At 41.0% G+C, this 20,012-nt stretch overlaps 1 protein-coding gene across 7 annotated transcripts in view; it reads left to right on the forward strand.

Moving 5' to 3' along the window:
• The window catches only part of Mfhas1 (multifunctional ROCO family signaling regulator 1), a 90,131-nt gene that overhangs the window by 19,727 nt on the left and 50,392 nt on the right, over nucleotides 1-20,012 (forward strand). For 2 of the 7 annotated variants that reach the window (XR_012441480.1, XM_074054699.1), the window contains exon 2: nucleotides 2,820-2,918. The exons of 4 other annotated variants lie outside the window; for them this stretch is intronic. Coding sequence is in view for 2 of the 3 variants with exons in the window: in XM_074054699.1 (XP_073910800.1) it covers nucleotides 2,820-2,918 (99 nt within the window). In the remaining variant the exon portion in view is untranslated. Of the gene's footprint in view, nucleotides 1-2,819; nucleotides 2,919-8,801; nucleotides 10,884-20,012 lie in introns of those variants that run through there. One more of the 7 variants, XM_074054702.1, reaches the window with a different exon arrangement.

Below are 20,012 nucleotides of genomic sequence, written 5' to 3' on the forward strand. Positions count from 1 at the left end.
GGTTCAGTTATTTAGAACTCTTGCTGTAGTGGAAGCTACTCCTGCTTTAATGAGGGAGGAGCCTGACAGTGCAGGTGGGCGTCAGGCCAGTCCTCTCCCTACAATGAAAGGCCCCATCCACACCTTTCATTGTGGGTTGCTGTGCTGCTGCCTGGTCTTCTAAAAAACTGGCCGAATCAGAGATACTGGGAACTGCTTCCAGTGTATTTGACAGAGTGATACAATTCTCTGTTGCTTTTATTTTTATTTTGTTTTGATTTTTGAGACAGGGTCTCACTATGTAGCCCATCCTCCTGCCTCAGCCTCCCATGTGCTGTGATTATAGGTATGCACCACCATGCCCAGCTACACTCAGTTTAAAAATGTTGGAGCTGTCCCTGGGGTTTTTAGCTCATACCAGATTTTAAAAAATCTTTGTAAGAATGATCATTTAATTTAATTTATATTACTCACTAAATGATGCAGTAAGATGCTCATGCAGTAGTGGGAAAGGGATAGCATCTAGGGCTTACACGTAGGTACATGATAGTTGTCAGGTTATAGATTTATTTGGTCCTGTGTCCATTCAGCAGAAGTTTATGAGGCCTTCCAGCAAGGTGCAGGCCACAGGAAATCAGCTGGTCCAGTTTCAGAGCCAGTCCTCAAGGACCTGAGTCTAGGGGGGAGATGAGGTTGTACATAGCTGTAATTTGTGGTAAGAAGTCAATCTAGATCAACCAAGTGCTAAGTTCAAAGGAGAAGGAGCCCTTCCAACTGGATGGGCAACAGGAAACTACAGTCCCATTGATCAGTGGTGGGAGAGGCCTGTTGGGAATAAAGGACAGGGTTAAATAATACTTAATTTTTTTTGTCTTTGTGAAAGCTGTAAGAGGTGCATGCATACTTTCTTTTATTTTTATGTTACTATAGGAATGTTTATTTTATTGTTGCTATCTTAGGAACAGTTAAAAACATAACTTTCAAGAGTGTGAGATTGTATTTTTAACTTGTGCTATAAAAATGTACCAGAAAGTTTAGATGGAGAACAATTTAATGGGTCTCTCTCTATGCACCAATAGACATTGTGCTTTTTAATAAAACCTTAGTTTTTGTCTAATTGCATTCTCCACTTCCTAGGGCTAGCAGTACTCAATCATCTGCTTCATCATCTTGTTTCCTTCAATCTGAAGACCTGCTTTGTTTCCTTTCTGTATTGTAACTAGTGCATCTTAGTAATATAGGAAATACCGTGAATACATTAGGTGTTGCTGAGCTATATGTTAAAAAGAAACATACCAAGACACCCCCTCTCTTTTTTCCCTAGTGTTACCTTCTAAATTTATAGTAAATGATGGGATTATACCTTAAAAACCATTTGTATCAGATATATATCTCCATCTCCTCTAAAGAAGGCTAATTATACAAGTATACTTTATTGATTAATTTTTACTTTAGAATTCCTCTAGGTAAGGCTTATTAGGGTAGTTTGTAAGATGAAAAGCATCTGAGAAGTAATATGTGTGTTTTTCATCCTACTCCTGCAGTTACAGTAAATGAGGCAGTCACTGTTTGAAAGGTGTTGGAGACTGGGAGAAAGAAGCGACTCAGGGGCCATGAAGCATCGCTGAACCTTCTTACCATGTCTAAGGCTGGTCCTCACTAGAAGTCACAGATACCTTGTTTTGGTCCCCATTTCAGTGCCTGAGTTCGAGCTTCTGAACCAACAGTGGCCGTTGGAAGGAGAGCTTGGAGTAGAGTACTGTGTGAGACTGGTACTCCAGTGGGTGTGGAGCACTGGAGAAGGGTAGTAGGTATACCTGTGTTCTCTAGCCGTTTATTCTTCTTAATTTAAGAAACAGAGCAAGAAAAGCTCTTCAGTCAGGAGAAAAGCCTTCCACAAATTGCCTGGCCAAGCATCTTTGTCATCATCTCCCTTTAAGGGTGGCATGGCCTTGGTGCTGTTCCCACAACTGCTCTGTTCACAGAGCTAACTGGACAAACTGATCAAGGTGGTGGAGGACAACTTTCTCTAGTAGCAAATAATCTCTGTCCTAGTTTTTCTGTCTTCCTGAGTCAAATAATAGAACATCAATTGTTTTAGGTGAGTCAGACTTCTGACTGTTCTGGTCTATGATAAATTCTTCTGAGATACTGAATATCAAATTTGAGAGCAAAGAGTAGTTGAACTAAGTGGCTGGATGGTTTAATAGTGGCAACTTAGTTTTGCTAATAATTATAAGAAATTTCAGAGATGTTTATAGGCAGCTTAGCTTGAGTAGTTGAGGAATTGACAGTTAAGTGATACAAAATTGTACTTAACGGCCACATTCTAGAACCCAGAGACGTTTTCCAGGGAAAAGTTAATGCCATCTGCTGCTTTTCAATGTGACTATATGTCCAGTGCTTTCCTGGCTGGTGTCTCTGATTGAGTTTCAATTCCACCTGAGTTCAGGTCACCCCCAGGCTTTCTCTGTCTGTCTGTCTCCTGCACCTGTGGCTCTCTACTCACTTTAAATGGTCATATCAAAGTTTCTAACTTTTACATTTTAGTTTTCATTTCTTAAACTAAGTAAAACTTGGTCTTTGTGGGAGAATAATTTTTCAGCCTCTTATCTTGAGGGTGAAACACTTTTTTTTTTTTAACTTAATGGACTCCTAATTGATTTGCTCAGAAACTGGGTATCCTAAAACCAAGAGACCTCAGTTAATCTTTTGAATGAGAGAATGTCATCACTGTGTTATATTACTATGTCATCTCAGTCTGTACTTCCATCTGTACTTTATTCTCATTCATCCTCTCTCTCTCTTTCTTTCTCTCTCTCTCTCTCTTTCACCTATAGGTGAACTTAGAGTAAAGGGACTGCCAAGTGACCCCAAGTCCAAGTGCTTTACTCCTGGGATGCAACTGTCACAGGATAAACAAATTTCAAAACTGCCTGGTAGGTAGCTGGTGCAAATTATAAGAAAGGAGTAGGTAGTTTTATGCCCAGGTGGTTCTGTAAGATATTGTAAACATGTTTGAGTATTTTAGGAGAAAGAAATTTAAAGAGTGATTTCACTGAAGCAGTTATATGTAGTCTGTTGTATTTTAACTTATCTAAAACACATCAAGGTTAGCAGAAGAATATTTAGGATATGAATTTGGTCCAGGAACACTAAAAGTATATTTACTTGTTAAGTTTTGATAAGATGCTGTGCCTACTGGTGTGTGAATGGGAGGGGGGACTAAGAAGAGGGAGTGGGGCACAAGGCCGTTTTGTTGTTCAGAGAGTCAGTCGTGCAGTAGACAGATTCTTGGCCATTAGCAGTTTTGGTTGGAGATGGATGGAAATGGTTTTGTGCATTCATTTCTTCTTCTGGAGTTATGTGTGGCTTGGGGAAGGCCCAGACTCTGAGTGAACCAGGCCCTGGTCCGGTTTAAGGAACGGCATGCTAAGGGGGTGATTCTCGGAGGCAGGCCAGTGATGTGGGCATTGGATGATCAAAGCAGAACTTAGAAACCTTTTGATGATGTGGTCTGGAAAATTCTAAAGGCTGGAGACCAAGCATCCATGGGGTCATGGCTGATGGAGCAAGCAAAGAGAATTTGTGATAATAACATAGGTGGAGTCTACTGGGTAGGAATTCTTCATGCCCCATCTAAGCAAGAAATAGATGAAGGCCTTTCAAGCCCCCCTGGAATGTGTAGGAGGAGCCTTTGTTAATACACAAAGAAAAAAAAACCAAAGCAACAGGTAGCATCAGCATCAGGGAGATCGTGAATGGTCCCATGGGGAATTGGCCTGTAGGTATCAAGTTATTTAAAAGTGAGAATTCAAAGTTGGAGAACTCTCACTACCTGATTTCAACACTTACTTTGATGCTGTAGGAACCAAGACTGTGGTACTGGTTTAAATACAGACAAATAGATCCATACCTATGTAGCTCAATGATTTTTTTTTTTTTTGGTGGTACTGAGGTTTGAACTTAGGGCACTCCGTCCCTTGAGCCACATCTCCATCCTTGCCCTCTGAATTTTGATGAGGGTACAAATGAAATTCTATGAATAAAGGAAATATTTTCTACAAATGGTGCTGAAACAGTTAGCTAACTGTACTTATAAGAGTGAACCTTGCATCATTCCTCGTATTGTACACACAAATTAACTTGAAATGGATCACAGATCTAGATATATAACCCCAAACTATAAAATCTTACTACAAAAGCCCAAGAGAACATTTTTATGACCTTTGGGTAGTCATAAAAAATATTTATTATTATTTTTAGTACACTTTTTCAGGATCACAGCAAAGTCAAGTGGAAGACATAGCGATTTCCCACACCTTTCTTGCCCCCACACATTCACAGCTTCCCCACTATCAACACCCCCAGCCAGAGTGGTGCTGGTTAATACTGAGGAGCCTACACTGACAGATCATTATCACCTGAAGTTCAGAGTTTCTATCAGTGTTCATTCTTGGTGTTGTACGTCCTATGGGTTTCAACAAACATACAGGAACATGTACCATACTTAGTATCATACAGCACAGTTCTACTTTCCGAAAGGCCTTTCCTCTGTGCTGTCTGTCCTTTCCTCTCTTCCACCTAACAGCAAAGATTTTTGTTTTAGAATAGAAATTAGGTAAGGAAAAACTGCAGTTAGCAAAATCAAAAACTTTGGCCTTCAGAAAATCTGTTAAAAGAATGAAAAGTCAATCTGTAGTTAAGGAGAAAATATTTTTGCAAAACACAGTCTTACAACTCAACTCCATTAAAAATGGTAAAAAGATTTGAATAGATACTTCTCAAAATCTAATATATGAGTGGCAGATAGGAATGTGAAAAGATGTCAGCATGAGTCACTAGAGAAACGTAAATTACAATCACTAGGAGAGGCCACTACATACCCTTTACATGGCTGGGATTAAAGAGCTTGCCAGGAAAGTGTTTAAGGATTTGTAACAACGGAGCTTCCCTACACTGCTGCTGGAATGGAAAATAGTACAGCCACTTTGGGACAGTTAGTTTCTTATAAAGTTAAATCTACTTTACCATATGGTTCAGGAATTTCATTCTCTTGCTATTTACCCAAGGGAAATAAAAACCGAGGTTTAAAGAAGACTTATACACAAATGTACATAGTTGGTTTGTTTTTTCATAATAGCCAAATACTAGATACTACTTTCTTGATGAATAGGTAAATTGTGGTATTCTTGCTTAGCAATGAAAAGACATGAACATCTGATAAAACAACATGGGTCAGTCTCAGAAGTGTCATGCTAAGTGAAAGAAGCCAGACACGAAAGAATATGTACTTGAGTGAGTCCATTTATATGGAATTCTAGAAAAAGCAAAGCTGCTGAGGGACAGAAAGCAGATCAGGGGAGGGGCTTGGAGAGGTGATTGACTAAAAGAGATACAGGGAACTCTTTTGGGGTCATTTAAGTATTCCACATTATCATGGTGGGAGAGGTTATAAGACTAGATACATTTGTCAAAACTCATCAAATTCTACACTTAAAATTATTGGATTTTATTATATGTAAAGTACACCTCATTAAATAAATTTAAAAAATGAGTTCTGCTTAAAATAATTTCCTTAGCTATCCTGACACATGTTTTCATATGAACTTGACTTATGCCTTGTGATTCTGTCCTCTGACTGGGAATATTTTGATAGGTAGAATATTGTTACTAACTATATACCCAGATCTTAGTTTGTGTGATTGATTATGCTCTGTTGGGTTGAATCACATAAAATGTTAACATCCAATTGTTTTTATCCTACAAAAGCAGCAATTTCATATGATTTAACTATTACAGGACTTTTGTTTGCTTTTTAATTTATTGGTATAACTCTTGGCAATGGTTACAGCTCAAGATTGTGGCAATCGTTAAATTTTAAGGGTTTTATAAGACAAAAAGCCTCAGTTTTCCATTCCAAGGTTTGCATTTTGACTTCTTTTGCTTTAGTTCATTTCAGTAGTGTTTTATAAATCTATAGTTTGAGGGCATTCTAGTTGGAATTACAGTGGATTAACTTAAAGATGAATTGAGGTGGCCCAGCCTAAAACAACTGAGGTGATTAAATTAAGACACACGTAGATTTTTGTCACTATTTTCACTAAAGGACTGTAAAATACAACTCTCAGTTGTGTTTGTTGTAGTAACCGAAAGAGATGTTTAGGTTTTCATGCTGAAGAAATAAGTGGTTGTAGATTTGTATACATATATATACATAAACATATATGCACATGAGCCCGAAAAAAATGAAAAGGAGAGTGGTGATTCAATTTACATGAAAATTAGAACAATGTGTGGAGAGCAAGCTTTCTCTTAACCTTTTTCAAGAGAAATCCTCTGTGTAGTTTTCCATGGCTTTGTGGATAACCTTGTGCAGTCTGTTCCTGAAGTTACTGGTTGCATCCTTGTGCATTAGTCCTAAGAAAGCTGGTCTGGGTGACTCCATGGCATCTCATTTGGAGGGAAGAAGATGCCATGGATGTGATAAAAGCCATACTTAGCATCAAATGAAGAGCCCAGGGAAAGCCTAATGACATAGAGAATTCAGTCCAACGGTGTGTCCAGGCTGATCAACTTGATACCATGTTTTCTTAGGTACCTTATGGAGACCCATCCAGCAAATGGGAAATGGTGACATGCACATTGTAAACTTCCTCACTGTGGCATACTTCCTCCTGCTCTTCTTTTTGTGATGGTACTAGGGTTTGAACTCAGTGCATTGTACTTGCTAGACAGATGCTCTTCTACTTGAGCCACACTCCAAGCCCTTTTTTGCTTTGTTTTTCAGATAGAGTCTCATGCTTTTTGCCCAGTCCTGCCTCAGATCTTGATCCTCCTTCCTACTTAAGCCTCCTATGTAGCTGGGATGACAGGTGTACACCACCATGCCCAGATTCTCCTGCTTTTTTTTTTTTAATAAGTAGAGGGGAACTGAGAAGGCAGGTGGTTGTTACTACTTCTATGAGGAGTGGACTACCTTGCAATCACAAATGACATTGTTGACATGCAGCACCAGGTCTGTTGTCTTTGGCCATCTGCCACAGAAGAGAGTGTCCCCAAGGAATGAGGAGGCTATGCGAGTGGGATGGGTTTCTGTGCTTCCTTCTGTGCTTGTTATGGAGAGCTCAGAGACCTTTGCTTTTGATTAAGGCTTTGCAGATCTGAGAGGGAGCAGCTGTCCCCAAATTAATTACTTTGGGAGTTTGTGAGGCACTGTGAGACAGTGCAGGAGTCTACAGGCTTTGGAACTAGCCATATGTGGTTTCAAATCCTAGATCCTCCACCTACGGTATATAATCCTGGGCAAATTATTTAACCTCTTTGAGCTATCACTTCCTCATCTGAAATACAGGATTAATACTAGATGTCAGACTGGGATGTAGCTTAGTGGTAGAGCACCTGCTTAGCATCTGCAAAACCCTGGTTTTGATCCCCAGCACACAAAACAAACAAAGCAAAACAAAACCCAGGGTGTAGCCCAGAGATAGAGCACTTGTCTAGCATGTGTTAAGCCCTAGATTTGATACCGAGCACTGCAAAACCAAACCAAACCAAAACAGCATTTAAAATTGTTGAAAAAGATACTAGATAATCACTAAAATAGTAGTGTAAAAGTTATGTAGTAAAATTGACATTTTTGGTGTACAGCTCTGAATTTTGGCTCATGTGTAGATTTCTGTGCTCACCAGCAGTCAAGGTACAGCATAGTCTGTCACACCAGAAAACTCTCTCCTGCTGGGTCTTCACATCCACACCCTTCCCCTCTCATGAAGACTTATGTAAGAAGGCTTTTGGGGTACAAATTATTCTTAGTTTATATTCCATATCACTAAAGCTTTGGAAAAAGTCTTTAACGTTTGGAATTAAGAAACCTATATATGTTCAGCATCCCTTTTCTATATGAGATAGATAGAAGGGAAGGGGGAGGAACAATGTATATGTGTTTTTTCTTTTTCTTTTCTCCTTACCCTTTCCTCAGAAAAACTTACGTAATCCTGCTTGCTCGTTGTTAAGTTGTAGGAAGTCTAATTCCAAAACTACTTTCTCTATACCGAGATTCTTTCTAATGAAATCGTACCATTGGCATGGAATGTCAATGATAGGATTTGTACCATGTTTTGTGCCGTTGGCTTCAATCAAGGTTGTAAGTAACACAGTTTGCCTCAAAAGATGGAGAGAGTTTGTAGACAGCCAGAGTTGTCTCAGTCAAATTTATGTCTTAGCTGCTCCTGGAAGTGTGGGCCTGGAGCTGCCATCCCAGCTTCTCAGGAGGCAGAGGCAGGAGAATCTCCACTTGGAGGCCAGCCTGGGCAAAGTTAGCTAGACCCTACTCAAAAACAAATGAACAGCCCCCCACACACACCCAAAGGACGGGGGTGTGGCTCAAGTGGTAGAGCACTTGTCTCACATACATGAGAGCTCCTGAGTTCAATTTCCAGTACCTAAAGAAATAAAATTCATTACCTGCCTTTTGATTACTTGTAGTCCAACTTTAGAGGCAAAGCTGTCTTTGTCTTCCTATCTGTTACAGGCTGATTTATGTTCTCCTTCTCCCCACTAGGGGAGTCCTAAGACCTGTTTCTCAGAAAGTGATATTGTTTGGGGGAAAGGGTCATCACAGGGTAAGTTAGTTAGAATGAGGTCATCTGGGTGGGCTGTAATCCAGTGTGACTGGTGGCCTTGTAACAAGGAGAAATGGGAACTCAGACACAGCCACAGAGGGAGCACATCAGAGATTGGGGTGACCTCACAGTGGTTCCTTTGCACTTTGTGAAACTGCCTTCCCTGGGCTTCCATTTTGTTTCTTTTTCTACTTTCAGGACATCACACATGCTGTTCCCATCTGCTTTCCTAAATGGACTTCACCGCCATGTCTTAAGGGCTTCTAGGCCTTAGGCCACTAGGGAGAGGTGGCCTTCCCACCATCCTACCTTAGATTACTTCTTCCGTCCTCTCTCAGGGACTGGCAGACATTCTCTGTGAAGGTGTTGGGGACCACATCAGAAAGCAGCCTTAGATGTCAACAAATGAGTGTGCTTTTGTATTCCAGTAAAACTAGGTATGGATGCCAATGTTTGAATTTCAGATAGTTTTTATGTCTCCTTTTTTAGCCATTTAAAAATGTAAAAATCATTCTTAACACATGTATCATGAAAAACCGGGCAATGATCTGTGGCTGTAATTTGCCAATCCTTCCTGTATGTCACAAGGTGATCTTATCCAACCCTTTGTCCTAACACACCACAGATACACTGGTGAATGAAAACTTTAGCTTTTTAGTCCACCATTCCCTGAATTTCAGACAAGCATATCCAGTTTCCTATTTCATATCTGCACTCACATATCTAACAGGTATCTCATGTCAAAAAATAGAGCCCTCGATTTCTCCCCCTGTGAAGCTGCTGCTCCCCCCACTGAATGAACTGAACCTCAACAAAAGCGCGAAGGTGATGCCTCCACCTGGATTTGGGACTGCAGTGTGGTGGAGCAATGGTGTGGACCCCAGGGGCAGAGGGGCAGATCCCAGCACTCTGCTGCTAGCCACCCATATGGCCTAAGGAAAGTTGCGTAACCTCTCCCTCACTCTTCTCTTTCTTATCCCATTATGAAAACTGTCCCCTCTAGAGAGAGAGGATGATGCGTGATGTGGCTCGCACAGTGGGCTCAGAAGATCATTGAGAACCTATAGTAAAATGGTAGCAGGTGAAGGAGAAAGTTTTTATAGTAAAATAAGAATGCCTTGCCAAACTAGAGTGTAAATCAGAGCATCAGAGAATGCAAAAGGCATTTGGAGAGGTAATAAAATCTGTAAGTTCCAACGTCCTAGGGAGGGTGAGTCAGTGCTTTCCAGTTTAGCAGCACTGGAAGGTGTTTGGAGTTGAATTGAGTCTTCCCAGCCAGTTCATATGTGGAAGTCTTAAGCCCAGGTACCTCTGCATGTGACCTTGATTGGAGATAGGGTCTTGACAGAAGGAATCCTGTTAAAATGAGCTCATTGGGGGGCCCTGATCTTCTGACAAGTGTTCATGTAGATGGGGGAATTGGGAGATAAGAAGCACACAGGGAGCAAATGGCCACCCACAAGCCAAGGAGAGACCTGGAGTAATCCCTCCCTCCCAGCCCTCAGAGAGAACCAACCCAGTAGAGCCTTGGATTTCAGACTTGTAACCTCCAGGTTGAAGAGGTGTGAGCCATTCGGTGGGTGGTGGTTTGCTGTGGCATGGAAGGGAGTCTTCTGTAGGGTGACATGATTAGTGAGTCTTCACTTCCACTTCTGTATTGTTCTCCAGCCAGTGAGTTGCCTGTACTGTCCCCTATTGCTACTGAAGAAAGAGGAGCAGTTCATGAGTTCAGAGCTGTGGTTGTACTCTGGGCTGAGTTCTGAGAACCCCAGCCCCACTGATTGCTGAAGTCCCAGCCAGTGCAAACTCCATGGGGGTCTCTGAATTAGAGCAGTGCTCCCCCAAGTGCTTTGTGTAGAATATTAATCTCAAATATCCTCTGGCTGGGAATAAAAAAAGATTTTGAAACAAATTAGTTTGAGAAAAGCTATATTTTATAGTGGTGTCTTTGAAAAGTACCAACTAACTTAGCATGTGAAAAAGCCTCTAAGGCACCTGCACACCCATGTTTATTGCAGCACTATTCACAATAGCTAAGTTATGGAAACAGCCAAGATGCCCCACCACTGACGAATGGATCAAGAAAATGTGGTATTCATCCATGTTTATTGCGGCACTATTCACAATAGCCAAGTTATGGAAACAGCCAAGATGTCCCAGCACTGACGAATGGATTAAGAAAATGTGGTATCTATACACAATGGAATTTTATGCAGCCATGAAGAAGAACGAAATGTTATCATTCGCTGGTAAATGGATGGAATTGGAGAACATCATTCTGAGTGAGGTTAGCCTGGCTCAAAAGACCAAAAATTGTATGTTCTCCCTCATATGTGGACATTAGATCAAGGGCAAACACAACAAGGGGATTGGACTATGAGCACATGATAAAAGCGAGAGCACACAAGGGAGGGGTGAGGATAGGTAAGACACCTAAAAAACTAGCTAGCATTTGTTGCCCTTAACGCAGAGAAACTAAAGCAGATACCTTAAAGCAACTGAGGCCAATAGGAAAAGGGGACCAGGAACTAGAGAAAAGGTTAGATCAAAAAGAATTAACCTAGAAGGTAACACCCACACACAGGAAATCAATGTGAGTCAATGCCCTGTATAGCTATCCTTATCTCAACCAGCAAAACCCCTTGTTCCTTCCTATTATTGCTTATACTCTCTCTACAACAAAATTAGAGATAAGGGCAAAATAGTTTCTGCTGGGTATTGAGGGGGGGAGCGGGAGGGGGCGGAGTGGGTGGTAAGGGAGGGGGTGGGGGCAGGGGGGAGAAATGAACCAAGCCTTGTATGCACACATGAATAATAAAAGAAAAATGAAAAAAAAAAAAAAAAATAAAAAAAAAAAAGAAAATGTGGTATTTATACACAATGGAATTTTATGCAGCCATGAAGAAGAATGAAATGTTATCATTCGCAGGTAAATGGATGGAATTGGAGAACATCATTCTGAGTGAGGTTAGCCTGGCCCAAAAGACCAAAAATCGTATGTTCTCCCTCCTATGCGGACATTAGATCAAGGGCAAACACAACAAGGGGATTGGACTTTGAGCACATGATAAAAGCGAGCCCTTAATGCAGAGAAACTAAAGCAGATACCTTAAAGCAACTGAGGCCAATAGGAAAAGGGGACCAGGAACTAGAGAAAAGGTTAGATCAAAAAGAATTAACCTAGAAGGTAACACCCACACACAGGAAATCAATGTGAGTCAATGCCCTGTATAGCTATCCTTATCTCAACCAGCAAAACCCCTTGTTCCTTCCTATTATTGCTTATACTCTCTCTACAACAAAATTAGAGATAAGGGCAAAATAGTTTCTGCTGGGTATTGAGGGGGGGAGCGGGAGGGGGTGGAGTGGGTGGTAAGGGAGGGGGTGGGGGCAGGGGGGAGAAATGAACCAATCCTTGTATGCACATATGAATAATAAAAGAAAAATGAAAAAAAAAAAAAAAGCGAGAGCACACAAGGGAGGGGTGAGGATAGGTAAGACACCCAAAAAACTAGATAGCAGTTGTTGCCCTCAATGCAGAGAAACTAAAGCAGATACTTTAAAGCAACTGAGGCCAGTAGGAGAAGGGGACCAGGAACTAGAGAAAAGGTTAGATCAAGAAGAATTAACCTAGAAAGTAACACATGCACAGGAAATCAATGTGAGTCAACTCCCTGTATAGCTATCCTTATCTCAACTAGCAAAAACCATTGGTCCTTCCTATTATTGCTTATATTCTCTCTTCAACAAAATTAGAGATAAGAGCAAAATAGTTTCTGCCTGGTAGCAACAGGTTGGGGGGTAAGGGAGGTAGCGGGGGGTGGGGTAAGGGAAAGGGTGGGGGGAAGGGAGAAGAAATGACCCAAACATGTATGCACATATGAGTAAAATAAAAAAAAAAAGCCTTTAAGAAGTTGCATAGTTACAAAACCTGGTGATCTTTGTTAAACCAAGTGCCTCTCAAACTTATTTGACCATTGAACCTGTGTGTGTGTGTGTAAGATGTAACATTCCCTGGAACTGGTATTATATGGAATATACTTTGAGAAAGGTAGCTTAGATTCATTGATAGCTTTTTTGATTCAGAATGCTTTATAAATATAGTTATGGATATTTTGACTTTCCTTATTTCTATTGAGATCTGATCCATGACTAAACATTTTTTAACACAGCTATATTGAGGTATAAATGACATACAATAAATTGTACTTATTTAAGTGTGTAATTTGATAGAGTTTGATACAAGTGAGACCTTCATAGCATCAACATGAATGAATGTATCCACCACTGAAGCATGGACATTTTAGTATGGTTGTATTAATAGTATTGCGTAATCATTTAAATTGGATAGATCTTCTGTAGCTCTGGTCCTGGTAAAACGAATCACAAATCACTCAATATTGTCCGTCTTACCTTCCAAAATTGGATGGGCATTTACACACACACACACACACACACACACACACACATTTTTTTGTATTGTGGGTTGAGGGTTGAACTCAGGGCCTTGTGCTTGGTAGGCAGGTGCTGTACCACTTGAACCACTCCCCCAGCCCTTTTTGGGTTGGTTATTTTTGAAATAGGGTCTTGCTTATGCCTGGGGTCTGCCTCCTTCTGTTTGTGCTTTCTTGAGTGTCTGGGATGACAGGCACATGCCACCTCACCCAGCCATTGGTTGAGATGGGGTCTTATGAACTTTTTGCCTAGGCTGGCCTCAAACTTGGATTCTCCTGATTTCCGTCTTCCTAGTATCTAGGATTGTAGGCTTGAACCACTGTACCGGTTAGCATTTACTTATATTTAATAGGATTTTAAATGTTTTTTCGCTTAATAGAATTTTCAAAGGGTAATAAAAACAAGTATGAGAAAGTGTAATTTGATATATTTAGATTTAGGTAACACAGAGACACCTGAGACCATTTCCTTGGTTGTAAAAAAGGCAAAATCTGACTCAGAACTTTTGTGAGAATTAAATATGACTGTGTATGCCAGAGTGCAGAACACAATGCTTGGCGTGTAGTAGGCATTTAACCAAACAATTTCCTTCCTTCCTTTTCTGGTTTCTTAACCACTCCCTGCCTGCCTGCCCCCACTTTTACCCTCCCCAAACCCAGGTTGTGTTTAAACACTAGATAGCCGATGCTCCTGGAGAGGTCAAGGTCGTCAGGCTTGCAGGTAGGGAAATGACCCAGACCCATATTCACCAATTCCGTTAGAGTGTGTTGTTCTCAGATAGTTGAATCACTTTGGTTTATGTCATGGTGGTTTGCCAGAAGTTGGTGCTGGTGGATTACTGATAGCAATGTGTGCATCAACAAGAGGGCAGATCAGCAGAAGGAACTTGCAGAGGGAAACTCTCTCAAGCTTTAGGTATTTGAAAAATTAATTGTAAAAGCTACTTTTTGTTAGATTAATGGATAGGAAAAAGTAAGTGGTGCTACAGCAGTTGAATTTACAAGATAAAAGACTGATTTTGAGCTTATTTTTAATTAAAAATTTAAAATTCATTTCACTTGCCATCTGTACTCTCAAAAAATTTATTCACATAGTACCTAGATGCTATACCTACATATATATAATTTATATATACATATGTTTTTATTTATGTACTTACATGGATTGCTACATGTGGCTGAAGGAATGATACCATTTGTGCCTGAATAAGAAGAAAAAAAAGAGAGTACCAAAGGCCAGAAAATTCACAGGCGTTTCAAAGCAGAAAAAGTTGGCATATTTTGGCCTGGGAGATGTCTCATTTTGGAGCCAGAGATCTGAAAGGGTTATTAAATTAGAAACAAACCTGTCCTGTGTTGTTTAGCCAATGAAAGTTGGATTGACTTTTTAATAGTTAAAACAATAGAGCCACATCTGGAATTTATTTGTAGATCTTTTATGAAATTTCTATTTAAATTTTATTGTCTTGAACTGATACAATTTTTTTCCCCCTACTTTGTTTAATGAGCTGAATTTGTTTTTGGCTTTTTAAGATACTTTTTAGAATTTGTTAGTGCTTTCCAAGATGTTTCCTTTTGTACTGTCTCCAGAACAAAATTATAAACAGACTCACACACACACACACACACACACACACACACACACACACACACACTATATAGAATATTTTTAACTCTTCTGGTAAATTGAAATGTTGAGTCTTAAAAGCTGGGAACTTAGTGTCACCTAGAGAAGTAGGCACTTTGCTTTGGCCTCAGAACACTGTCTAAACACAGCCACGAAGCTGCAGAGTTTCCCAAGTGAGATGTGGGTGATAGGGAATCTGGTTTGTGATGTCAGAAGTCCCCAGACACCACCCATTAATTTATTCACATATCATGGGGGGGGTCTGCTAAGTGCCATGATGATGCTCTATGGGACGAACAGGCTGGGAATAAAAGGCCAGTTTTACTTTATAAAGTGTTGGTATTTTAAATACTCAAATGTGAGGCCTCGTAAGTAAAGTGATACCATGCTAATCACTCAGTTTAAGGTCTTCCAACCATTGTCTTTGATCTGAGATACATTTGGGGTTTCCCACCAGTGGATCCCAAAGCCTTGGCTTAGTGATTGTCTTACCTCCTTTGTTTGCTGTCAGGGAAATCCAGCAAGGAATGGTGCGTGCCACCTCTTACCTTCCTTGCTTTCCTCTTCCGCATCATCCTTTGAGAAAAGCTATAGTTTTTAGAGTGATCTCAAAATCAAGGTGGAGTGAAGTGGTTCATTAGGAAAAGGTTCAATACCTTCCAGGCTAGTCCATTTCTGTGCCAGGCTGTGCGTGTCACACCTGCCCCAATGCTATGACAAATGACTAATGTGAGGTTGGGGCCTGTCCACCCCTGTGGTTGCCCAGCTCCCATGACTGCTGGTGCAAAAACAGCTGGAGAGGTTTCTGCATATGGACTCTAAACCTTCCTCTCAGAGTGGTTCATGCAAGGAGTGTGTGAACATTATTTGGCATTGCAAACAACTCTGTTTATGTTCTCATCTATTATTATTATTACTGTTACTATTATTTGGTGGTACTGGGAATTGAACTCAGGGCCTTGAGCTTGTTAGGGCAGTGCTCTACCACTTGAGTCACTCCCCCAAGCCCTTTTGCTTTTAGTTTGTTTTTCAGGTAGGGTCTTGTGTTTTTTCCCCGGGTGGGCCTCAGACTGAGATCCTGTTACCTCTGTCTCCTGAGCAGCTGAGCATGCACTGCCATGCTCAGCTTTTTTTTTTTTGAGATACAGTCTCACTAACCAGCTGGCCTCTGGGCATGATCCTCCTATCTTTGACTCCCAAGTAGTTGGGATTACAGGCATGCACTTTTATCTAGCTTTTTGAATATGTTTGATGTCTAGTGTTCCTTGACTCCTTTCAAGTGACCTTAACACTAACTCCTGTCTGATGCAAACACTGGCAAAAGGCCTAATTCTTTCCATTCATACCTCTTCTCAATTGCTCAGTCCTGGGCTTCTATGTAAAGCCTCTGTTTTCTTACCCAGATAACCCTTCGGGGCACCTACCACATGTAAGCCATGTGCCCTCTATTTTTCACATGGGTTCTTGGGAGGTTGTATCAGCTGGAAGTTTCAGAAACCTGGGCTTAGCTTGGAGCTTGCTTCTCATGTGGATTTTACTGCGGAGTGGTGAATGGTAGATGATGTCCAGTCAGGGAAGAACATTTGGAACACGTAGCAAGTTTATGAGTCAAGATTAAAGGATCTGTAGAATATACAGAACTATAGTAAACATTGTATAGTTTATTTTTATCGTGAAGGATGGGGATGTTAGTGTGCATCGAAATTTGGATTGAATTTCTCCTTTCCCCTCATTCCCACCCTTCAAGGGAAAAACGCCTGATGAGTACCTCTAACCCTCTGTTCAAGAATAACCTCCATTATTCTTGTACAGATCTGGTTCTCTCACCTGAGGTTGAGCTCCTGGGGGTCATTTCTTTTTGGTTTCTCAGGTCCTAGCACAATGTTAAGATTGCCAGGTCAAATACAGAATGCCCAATTCAATTTGAATTTCAGATAAACAATAGGGTGTTAATTATAGGTATGTCTCTGTATGCCGACATCATCAAATTTGAATTTCTAATAAACAATGGCTCTTTTTTTAGAATTAATATGTCTCATGAAATATTCATATTTAATTAGTCTTCCTGTATTTGTATTTGCTTTACAAGGCAACTCTATATAATGTCCATTGCTCAGAAACTATGTTGTAGATACAAAATGGGTATAATTTTATGATGGGTCCACAAGTAAGACAAGTCATGGTATTCATAGACTTGGTTTCTTCTGTGCAGTGCAGGATGGGAATTGCAAACACCAGTCACAACTGTGCAGCCTTCGTGTGTAGCTAGCTGAGATAGTGGGCTTGTTTGCTCAGGCTTATTGTCTGCTGCATGCCAGGCATTTGTAGTGGAAGGTTTTTTTTGTTGTGATTAATGAGAAGACGTCTTGGCGATTGTGCATATTAACTGATGACAATCTGGGATATGGAACTGTGGTTAGAGTCAGTTCCGCTCCCCTACCTTTGTTACCATTGGGGAGATTCTTAATACAATGTCCCCTGAGAGGGGGACAGGGCAGGTGGGACAGGAATTTGTCACCTGATGAGCTTCAGGGTGGTAGCCTTAGAGCACACTGTGACAACATGGGGGTATTTTAAGCCTTGGGTTTTTGTGGAGTATCTGAGTGTGAACATGTGGGTTGGTGGACCTATGCACACTATAGCTATGTAAGCATCAGTGAATAGCCTCAGCCTTTTTATAGTAGGAGAAGTGGGGCAGGTGGGGGGAGCAGGGACTTGAGAACAGTGACAGGGCTGAGTCAGGCAGTGGATGAGCATAGTCAGGACCTCCTACCTTCTTTAGGAGATATATATTCATGTATATATATATATACATTTCTCTCTATATATGTTTGTGTGTATATATATATATATATATATATATATATATATATATATATATATATATGTATGTATATATATTCTTTTTTAGGCCATCTTAACACCCACAAAGGAAGACTCTGAAGTACATCTGGGAACAAACGTCTTTGTGCAAATGTAAACAGGTCTGAGCTTATGTGTTTGGAAGGGAGGGAGAGCTATTCCCTTCTTCAGCATGTGAATTTGACTCACTAGGGCTAAAACCTACGTAACATGTTAAAGACTTTGTTCAGATGTCAGTAGCTTTATAAAGTTTTATGTGGCCATTCATTCCCTATTAGGAAAAGCAGGAATAGCAAATTGGCTCTCTGGACTTTGAAACCCAATCAATGCACGGTCACTAAAAGCAAGTGACCTTTGGAAGTCCAAATCTCAGCCTTAAGAGGGCGATGGTGGCCAGAGAACCCATTATTTGCAAAGAACAAAATGTTCCCATTGGTTTGGAAGTCCCTGAGACCAGCAGACAGGGTAGAAAAGCAATTTGGTTATGTCGTAAGTAGTGATGCCCAGGCTGTGCGCACTGCACCTGTGCTCCTGGAACCTCTTTCCTCTGGAGGACAGAAGCTGTGGTGTGGGTCTGACTGCCATAGAGCTGAACTTCCTGGGTGGAAGCTGGCCTGCCACCCCTGTGCCTCCCAAACTGAGCTATGCGTTGCTGCTGCTGAGAGAACCCTCAGTCCTTGTTAGGGATCCACTTGGTGACCTGGAGTTCACATTCAGCTTTGTCCAGAGAAAATACCTGTCCCTGAGGACTGACTGGGAACAGAAGATCACCCTTGAAGTCTCACATGTCTGAAAGCTTTTGTTTTTATCAAAGGCCTCAAAACTTCCTACTTTTCAATTTACCTTCTTTAATATTACTGTGTTTCAGTCAAATTAGCTTCCTGTATTTGTTTTTATTTTGAGTGCATTCTTTGGTTAAAGTGAAAGGAGAAAAATAAGGCAGGAGGAAGGGGAATGACATTAGAGAACAGTTTGTTTTCTGTTGTTTTGCATGTCCACGAGAACCTCAGACTTGCCATTCCCTGGCTGTAAACCACGAAATTTCTCTTGGCTAGCACGGCGTTGTCTGAGGACTTTGGTTAAAGTGCCAGGCAAGTTAGTCTTCATGTCCAGAGAGAAATTCCACATGTAGAATTTGAAGAGGCCATTTAGCTGTGTCCATACCTCAAGTTCAAGGGCATGTTCTGAACATAGTCGTGCACTTGACAGAGCATCGTACCCACTCAATGCCAGAGGAATGCTGAATATCAGTATTTGAGATCTGACAACAAAATCTAGTTCCTGTTAATAAGAAACCCCAAACTAAATCATGGAACAAGTGAAAAGTTCATACTCTTTTTGGTATAATCGGGCAGTCCAAACACAAAGTTTAATAAAGGCGGGCACACTTTGAGGGCTCCTTTTTCTTGTGCGGGGATAGGACTCAGTGTCTTGTGTATGCTGGGTATTCGCTCTACCACTGATCTACACTCCCAGCCCACACTTTGCATGTTTAATCTTCTGTAATTCATCTAGCTCTGGAATTTACTCTCCCATCCTAGGGAATGTGTATTTACATGTTCCCAGGTAAGATTTTTAGGTTCTGAAGTAGCGGAGATTCACTCTGAGGAAAAACTGGCCAGCTATAGTGATTGGTTCCAAGGTGGGTAAAACTATTGGGGGATTTCCCGGGGTGAGCACAGAACCTCTGGAGGAGAGAGTGGCTACTGGAGATATGGAGAGAGAAGGGTTGTGTGGATCCTGCCTGAGCTTTCAAGGCTAGGCAGGTTGGTGTGGAACATGCTAGCCTGGGAATTCAGCGTGTTCTGGTTTTGTTTCTACTAATAACCTTTTTGACTTTAGACTTTCAAGCCTCTGGTCCTATCTCATCTTTAAAACGAAGAGCTACATTAAATGATCTCTAAAATCACTTCCGATTTAAAATTCCACTATTGATAGAAATTCACTGTTAGGAAACTATCACCAGCAGACTGTGTTAGTTAGCTTTGTGTCGCTGTGACAAAATACCTGAGGTAAACAACTTAACAGGAGGAAAGATTTGTTGTGGCTTACAGTTGAGAAGTTTTAGTTCATGGTCAGCTGACCTGTTGCTTTTGAGGCTGTGGTAAGGCAGGGAGCCTGTGGTGGAGATAAAGCTGTTTACCTCAGAGTAGCCAGGAAGCAGTGAGACAGAGAGGAAGGGGCCAGGGTCGCAGTGTCTTCTTCAAGAATCTCCCCAATGACAAACTTCCTCCAAATGAGGCCTCACCTCTTAGAGGTTCCACCACCCCTCAATAGTGCTGTCCTCTGGGGACCAAACTTGCAGTACACAAGCCTGTGGGGATATTTAAAGCCAAACTATAACACTCTCTACTGTGGGAAGGATTTTCAGGTTGAGCATCAGTGAAAGTTACTACTGCTGCAAACATTTTATAAAAAGTGGGAAATTATTGGTGTGAACTGTCATGCTCCTCTCTGTCAAATTAT

The sequence above is a fragment of the Castor canadensis genome, chromosome 14 (assembly GCF_047511655.1).
Source record: "Castor canadensis chromosome 14, mCasCan1.hap1v2, whole genome shotgun sequence".
Lineage (NCBI taxonomy): Eukaryota > Metazoa > Chordata > Mammalia > Rodentia > Castoridae > Castor > Castor canadensis.